General features: G+C 49.2%; 1 protein-coding gene across 1 annotated transcript; it reads left to right on the forward strand.

Moving 5' to 3' along the window:
- Positions 1-118: 118 nt before the first annotated feature.
- Positions 119-7,642, forward strand: SARC_02737 (hypothetical protein; the record flags this gene model as incomplete). The annotated part of the gene is made up of 7 exons (XM_014303504.1): positions 119-378; positions 1,755-1,937; positions 3,402-3,822; positions 4,574-4,884; positions 4,981-5,073; positions 5,896-6,210; positions 6,509-7,642. Coding segments are annotated over 7 exons (2,333 nt in total), but the record flags the coding sequence as incomplete, so codon positions are not given.
- Between the last annotated feature and the right edge of the window lie 1,372 nt (positions 7,643-9,014).

Consider the following 9,014-nt stretch of genomic DNA (forward strand, 5'->3'; position numbering starts at 1 on the left):
TAACCCCTACCGTTTGGTACGTAGTATATATATATATATATATATATATGTATATAATATTTACATGATGGTCACAAACCCCAAACCCTAACACCCCACCACCTCTCTCCCCATACAGCCATGGATGACTATGCGCGTGCCGTGGCCTGGTGGTCTGCCATGACGGGTGTGCCTCCCACAGTTCTCATGTGCGATGCGACTGAGAATCTCTTCAACACCGTACGCTCGTGTACACATGCGCTTCCTTCGCGTGAGATAGTTGAGCACCACATGATGGACATGTTCTCCACCGTTAGTAACAGCATCAGCGCTGACATGCAGTTGGCCCATGCGTCCCTGGGGGCGTTGCCCTTCTGCCACACTATAGTGCAGGCGTCGGTATGTGTGTGTGTGTGTGTTTTTGTGGGTATGTAAGAGTGTGTGGGTGTGTGTGGGTGTGTGTGTATGTTTTTGTGGATGTGTGAGAGTCTGTGGGTGTGTGTGGGTGTGTGTGGGTGTATGTGTGGGTGGGGGAGGGGAGGGGGGGGATCTGAGGGTGGAAGATAGTTTGGGGTAGTGGTTTGTGTATGTGTGTCGTTGTATTGTATTGAGATGATAGGTCTGTTTCCAGATGGTGCATGCGTGGGTGTGCTCTGATATAGTGTGTCTGTTTGAGGGATGGACTTGTCGCAGGTGATGGTTGCACTCGGTTGTAGGGTAGCTATGTTTGTAAGCGTGTGTAGGATTCCATATCTCAGATATTTGCAATCGACATCTACTTCACAACTAAGTAATACTGCTGCAACCTAGGGATCTCTTAGCACATACATAGCAGCGTATTACCTGTGAGAGCACTGTTTATTCTCGAAAGTAACTGTTGCACAGTCACAGCCGCTCGTGAATTCAGAGAGGTACTGACAGCATTCGATAGACCAGCGGCCCAACCTTTGCCTGCGGCGTATCTTTTGAGCACGCGCTGATGTTATTTACTATCGTCAACGAGACTCGAATGGCTACTATTCAGCTGTCTACAATCCGACATAACGACTTCGTTTATATGTGCCTGTGTTTCTAGAGCATAGACTATCTGGAATCTGATAATCCCGGGGATTACATTTATAGCTGAACGTGGATGTATCAATATAGGACGTTGTGTGTTATTATTGGCAAGTCAATATCACGCGTATTTTCAGCAACGTATGAGCATCTGCAGTGGTACATCTGCTGTTGATCTTGGCACCCTTTACATGTTTCACACCCTTACCCATCCTTACACACTCATTCATTACACACCGTTACCCATCCTGACACACCCATACATTACACACACGTGTGCAGCCCTTCTACCAGTCGGCCTGTTATGTGTCCATGCACTGGACGCTAGTGACCCATTCCATCGCGTGGCAGGGTGGGGCACAGTCATACATTACACATCCTTACCCATCCTGACACACACCCTTACATTACACACCCATACATTACACACCCATACATTACACACCCATACATTACACACACACCCATACATTACACATCCTTACCCATCCTGANACCCCCATACATTACAGATACCGTCCACACGTGTACAGCCCTTCTACCAGTCGGCCTGTTATGGGTCCATGCACTGGACGCTAGTGACCCATTCCATCGCGTGGCAGGGTGGGGCGCAGTCATGTATTACACACCCTTACCCATCCTGACACACCCATACATTACACACCCTTACCCGTCCTCGACACCCCCATACATTACCCATACCTTACACACGTGTGCAGCCCTTCTACCAGTCGGCCTGTTATGTGTCCATGCACTGGACGCTAGTGACCCATTCCATCGCGTGGCAGGGTGGGGCGCAGTCGGTGGCGCAGATGGACCACAATCTGCTGCTCAAGAACGCCACAGGGCTGCCCATGCACGAGGTGTGCATCAGCAAGACCTGCACCACAGACCCAACCCAGGTATGGTTGGGTTTTCTCAGCTAACGTACGGTAGGGTTTTCTCAGCTTTGGTAGGGTAGGGTATGGCCTTCTCAGTTGAGGTAGGGTAGGGCTTTTTCAGTGGTGTACTTGGTAACAGTGGTGTGGATATTGCAGACAATAGGCGGTGTATATATATTACAGTTGTTATGGTTTGTTTGTAGAGGTTTGTGGGTGTTGCAGACATTTCGTGGCATATATATCTGACCGTTGTTAGGGTTTGTTTGTAGAGGTGTGTGGGTGTAGCAGACAATACGTGGGGTATGTATATTTCCGTTGTTAGGGTTTGTTTGTAGAGGTGTGTGGGTTTTAGGGTGTGTGGGTGTAGCAGACAATACGTGGGGTATGTATATTTCCGTTGTTAGGGTTTGTTTGTAGAGGTGTGTGGGTGTAGCAGACAATAGGTGGGGTATATATCTTACCGTTGTAAGGGTTTGTTTTGTAGAGGTGTGTGTTGCAGACAATAGGTAGGGTATATTTTTTCTACTTAGTGCAGTGTAGTATTAGGTGTGCACGAGCAAGACCTGGACAATAGACCCAACCGCAGACCGACATATGAGGTGTCGTAACTGTTTACACCTTGGAGAACAACTATTGTGCACTGATATTGCTAGTGTGTTCTGTCAAAGGGGCTGCAAGTGTTCTCTTCAGGCGTATGTGTTTTAATTTCAAATCGGGGGGCTGTGCTAGCAATACATGCATACACACGATTGTTCATGTAGACGTGGAATGGCTCGACATGTTTACACGAGGGTCTCAAGGGTGGGATAGGGTATATACTCGGTACATATTAGGACACATACGTGTGATATATACAAGGGCATATACTCGTCGCATATTAGCACCCATACGTGTGATATATATACAAGGTCATATATACTCGTTGCTTATTTATTGAAGAACCTCTGCTTGTCGTGCTTGGGGTAGCACCTGGTAGCTTCAGGGAACTGTGCTTCGAGCTGCGGAGAAATCGGGATGGTTTTTTGGGGGGTTGGTTTATAGTAAACCTCTTGAGGTCACGCTATCTCTAGTTGCACCAGTTGAAGCGTTTGCTATGGTATCATTGTGCGGTTTTTTTAGGGTTTAGGGTTTAAGGTGTTCGAAGTCAGGCGTGCTGCGGAACTCATTCGGAAATAGACACAGCACACATATTCCGGGCACCAGCCAGCCCTCCCATCTCCTGACCAAGGCTTTAAGTGCTATTCGCATATCTCACTGTCACAGCTAGATGGACTGTGGGGGGGTTCGGTTGGTAAACAGGGGGTTTGGTCAGCACACTGAGGCTCAGGGCTTTTAACCTTTAACCCCATAAAGCAGCCGCTGCTAATCCAATACACAGGTGCTGTGCCTGAGCATAATAGCGAACGTCTCTCAGTGCCAGTACATACCGGGCCGTCCTTCAACCACTAAACGTAGGCACTTCTTCTTCGCCATTCATCTGCTTAGGCGGCCCCCGGAAAACCACAGCCCTGCAGTTTTGTGTGCATGGCCCATCGACTACGGATGTGTGTCTCGCAGTCTCTGCTGAACTCACAGGCACACCGGGATCCACACACAGACCCAAACACACACCTACACACAAACCCAGACGCACACCTACACACAAACCCAGACGCACACCTGCAAACAAACCCGAATGCGCATACAGACACGCACAACACCTCCGCCGCTGCGCTGCCCCATATAGAGGGAGGGCAAAGCAAGCCCACGCCCTGTCATGTGGCCGATGCCTTGGGGAGTTTCTGTGAGCAGTTGGAGTGGTTTATCCGCCCGCCAGACACTGTGCGGATAAAGGTGCACGCGCACATGCTGCAGAAGTGCCTGCAGAGCACTGGCATGCGGATTGAACCGCTTAACATCTGCACGGGTGAGTTGTGTGGGGTGGAGTGGTGTCGTTGGGTTGTGCTTGCGGGAGATAGTACAGTTGGGTTAGAGGGGGCTGTCACGTACCTTTCCGAGTCTAGAAAACCATAAAAAAAGAGTGCATGGGGCAGTGAGTAGGTATCTGGCTTGGTTTGTGCTGACAAGGGTGGGTCATGTGGGTTCAACTGGGGGTGTAGGAAATAGTAGTCGAGCACCTTGGCGGAATAGATTACCCGTTAGGGTTTAGGGGTTAGGGTTTACAGCGGGGCAACAGGTGTACGTTCAGTCCAGTCCCGTTGCTTAGCTCAATGTAGGTAAGCTGTCCAGTGTTCTCGGACTGTGGTTACAAATAGCTCTTGAACCGCTGCCGATGAGGACATACCGATGCTCACCGCCGGTGATGACCCCAACGACGACCACTCCTCGGTCAAACATTGGGGCGGCGTATTGTTCTTACTTTACTCCCAAGTTGATCTACTTGAGGTGTATCTAATAGTAGCTTTAGACTAACCCCCCCCCTAACCCTGCAGACGAGGACATACCATTCACCTGAGGTATATCTGAATATATCTGTCAGCCCCTGAAGACAAACCATCCACCTAAACTACATCTAATAATACCTGACAACCCCCCTGCACCTGCAGACGAGGACATACTATTCACCTGAGGTATATCTGAATATATCTGTCAGCCTCTGACGACATACCATTCACCTAAACCACATCTAATACCTGTCAACCCCCCTGCACCTGCAGACGAGGACATACCAGTCCATATCGACGTGGACGATCCCGACGACGACCAATCACTGCTGCGCACCTGGGGTCGTATAGTACACCTCATTCAGCGCGACTTGGCCGTGGGCGTGGTCAACCAGGCCCTGCTGCGCCACATCTGGACGTACAAGGTGTTGCTGGATATGTACTACGACAGTGTCCATCAGTTCTGGTCCGCGTGTGAGACCGCCGAGAACACCCTGACGCACGAGAACGCGCACGAACTGATCCTATCGCCACAGACACTTTACAAGCTGCCGTGGGGTGCTGGTGATGTGGATAGGTACCAGGTGTGTGTGTGTATGTGTGTGTGCGTGCGAGTCTTTATAGTCTACTTGCCCGTGTAATCAGGTATGCGTGTTTGCCCGTGTATTTAGATATGTTAGCTTATATGGAAGTCATATCTGAAGCGAAAGTCAACGCCACCACAGACCGTGTCCCAGCTGCTCAAGACTGTGGAGAATAAGGATAAATACCAGGTTTGGGATTGTGAATCTGCTTATATACTTGGACAAATGCGATCAAATTTTCACGTCACCATGTGCACAGATTGTATGGATATCAGGTATGTGTGGACTAAACTCATTGTTATTTATTTCACATACCATGATCATCTCTCTGGAAAAGTGGGCTGAGGTTTCAGGAGCCGTTAGCTCACGCCGAACGCACTATATAAGCCATTGCGGAAAACGGGCAACATGGATTAGAATCAGGATGATGTGCATTTGTGCATCAATTCTTACAATATTATTTTCTTCCGTTTAAGTGTATAAAAGGTTCCGTGCATATGGGAAAGTACGCTACTTATCTCATAGTCACTGTAGACAAAGACCTATGTCTACTGGACTACCATTCATATGTGTGAGTAGTCACATTGATTTTTCCACAGCACACACACTCATCACCCTATGCTCTCTGCCATGTTCTCGAGGTCCTGCCAGTAGATCCTATGTATTGCCAACCATTTGGCATCAGCCGCTAATCACCTCTCCAACAAGTGCTACAGTCATATGGTACCTCACTGATCGTATCATATGCTATGCGTCAGACGTCAGGAGGAATGGCCAATGAATAGTGTGTACTTCTTGTTGGAACTTTGTTGTCCACGGGCACTGTACGGCGCTATATTCAAACCCATTCCAAACGTATTACTGCTTTGTGTGAACTCGCACCCCAACACATATGTATCTAACCCAATACGTTCAATTGTATTCCAGTGTATGCTCTCGCAGTGCACCCTCCCCCATCAATTGCTACGTTCATATACCAATTACAACCCCTATTTCTAAACACTCGTACAGCTGAAAGAAGACTTTGCCTCAGCCGCCGCCGTCAGGTTTATGCGCTGGTCCGAACTTGCGGATATCACGGGCGTGATTGATCTTTGGAACGGCTTGGCTGATGCCATGACCGATCCCGCGCTGACTCTGACCGGCGCCTATACCAAGCTGTGCACACTCTATATGGATGTGGGGACCACAACCATACAGACACGCACAGTAGACAGTGATGAGTGTCTTAGGCGGACGGACACGGGTCTAGATACGAACACGGATATGATGGCGCCCGTTGTGGTGTCCAAACGGTACGATGAGCTGCAGCCTGGGGCACGTGAGGTATGAGCGTGGCCGTGTGTGATAGAGGATACAGGCATACGTTTCATTTGATTGACGAATTGTGGCTGTATCTGTGCTTCGAGTACTGTGATACTTGAGGTACAAATAGTCGTGTGGATGTTTTCAAATAGGTCTTACAACGCATTATTTTGAAGTTATGAAGTGGTCCTTTGCCAGATCTGAATTCGTTCAGTACGAAGCTTTCCTGTCGTCGACCTTACTGCGGGTGTATCTGTGATACTGATGTGGTTCTCTTCCATTGCTCTCTTTTTTTTGTATGCGCTCTCTTCCACTGCAGATCTACAACCGCATTCGCAGTCACATTTCAATGGCCTTCTTTCGCAGCCATTGGTTCCCCGAGGCGGCGCAGATTGCGCTATATTTAGATCCGATGAGTCACGCCACGCGCCTGTTAAAAATGCTGTCCAAGCTCATCCACGAACAGGAACAGGCCATCTCCGACGGCAGCGGGACAGCGGCCGAGGACGCCAGCCGACACGCCGACGCACGCGCTGACACGTTCTATATGGACGTTGAGGATACAGTCAACCGCAAGGGCCGTTTGTTGAAGATGAAGCAGTTTTCGGCCCAGCTGGATGATCTCGAGGCCCAGACATGCGCGCAGATAAACGCACAGCAGCCGCAGCCCCCGCGGCTCAAGACCTTCATGGACGAGGGCGACGGAGACCTGCACCACACGCCCACGTGCGAGGACATACGGCAACGGCGCTCGGCGATGGAGATGCACTCAGAGCAAATGGTCAAGATGGAACTCACCAGCTACGTCAACGCGGCGTGCATGATCCAGGACTCCAACACCAACGGCATGGACTGGTGGAAGCTGCACTCGCTCACCAACCCCGGTCCGGTGGCCCTGGCCCGGATGTACCTGGGCCTGAGACCGACTGTGGGGCAAGTCTCCGTATACAGTATAGATGGGGTTGCAGATGGGAGTGGGGGGGTCGGCGTGGGGGGTAGTGATACGTATGCGGAGATTGCCTTTACGATCCGGGCCAACCAGGATAAGGTTCTGGTGCGTGCGAGCTAGCAGAGCGCTGGGACTACAGGTGCAGAAAAGAAACATAAAACGGTTTGTCCGAGGACTTTAGCCGGCAGCCCGTTTACGCGAATCTAGTCGTTTCGGTAACCGATCAAAATGAACTACGAACACGCCAAATACAGTGCCGCTGCCATCGCAAACACGATGGAGAAGTTGTAAACGGAACCTAATAACCGTTCATTTGTGGAGGCTATGACTTATTTTATTTAGTTAACAAAAAGCAAACCAGTTCTTCCTTGAAGCTCCAGAAACGGCACGGCTACAAATGGACACAGCAGCGAAACTGGTCGCACGATTGCAGATCACATCTACATCACTATTTGCCCACAACACTCCAAAGCCCCCCAAAACACTTGCTTCCGTGTTTAATAACACTTGCTTCCGTGTTTAATAACACTTGCTTCCGTGTTTATTAACACTTGCTTCCGTGTTTATTAACACTTGCTCCCGTGTTTATTAACAGTTGCTCCCGTGTTTAATATAGAACCACTAGCGCTTGCGCTGTGGGTCTGCAACCCCTCTCTTCAGGTGTGTGCTGTACGGAACTCAACTTCAATTACTCCAGCGGGGCTGGGGGCGTATGAGCCCATCCAGTCCACCAAGCCTTCTCAGGTCTTCCTGCGTAGGTCTACCTATGTAGGTCTACAGAGCGTCACTCTTAAGTGCGTTTGCAAACAAACGAATGCAGAGGATTTGAACACTGTGCGTAGAAGCCGAATATATACGGCTGTGTTCTCGCACTGCCGTCTGTCGAGTACGCAATACCTTTGCAGGGTCCCCGTATCAGATACTGCCCCAGTTCGAGAAGGATATCATCTCGTGGTCTGTGGCACCGGCTGCTACAGATGTGTGGCCAGAGGTGACTCCTTCAGGGTAGCAGTGGCTGCAACCTCGTAAGACGAGTCGCATCCTGGACGCTTGCTGGGTGTGATGGTGCTAAACACCACTCAGTAGCATTCCCGGTAGTGTATACCGGATTGGTTTTCTGGGCCAAGTATGTTCTAAACTGTCCTGGGACAATAAACTGTCCTATGTTACTATAACCGGGAAAACCGTCCTATATTCTTATAAACCCTATAGTAGAGGTGAAGGGGGTGTTGAATCCGCGCATAGGTGTGGGCCTCCGAATTGTATCCCACATACGCACTCACATAATAGACGATGCATCGCCGTTATCCTTTTCTATTGTATGCAGTGTGCACGAACCTGCCCCGAATACAAAAACAGGACATTCTCAGCCCAAAACACGTCCTTGAATAAAATGTCAGGACATTCTCGATCCACAACACGTCCTTGAATAAAATATCAGGACATTCTCGATCCACAACACGTCCCTAGTATAGGACTTGTTAGTTGGTACGAACACACTCGCAAGTGGTTCTCAAATACCGATCAGCTCACTAGCGAAGCACGTGTGCCCGTGCTTATCTTGTGATATGCGCTTGCTCTGGGAGTTTGGTAGGTAATGCAATGGTCGCACCCGGTAGTATGCAACTAGCTCAGAGCGCATCCCACTCAGCAGCCATCCGACGTTGCTTCTGTAGCCACGAAGCCGCACTACAATGGTAAATAAAGACAGACAATTCAATGTAGGAATCAGATACATGTCTAAACAAAACAGGACATATTCAATATAGGTATTGATTTACGTATACCGCATTCCCATAGTATATATAAATAGCAAATGCAAATAAGAATGAAAAGGAACAAGATACCTACGATATGTATGAATATATATAGATAT

Source organism: Sphaeroforma arctica (genome assembly GCF_001186125.1).
Source record: "Sphaeroforma arctica JP610 unplaced genomic scaffold supercont1.126, whole genome shotgun sequence".
Lineage (NCBI taxonomy): Eukaryota > Ichthyosporea > Ichthyophonida > Sphaeroforma > Sphaeroforma arctica.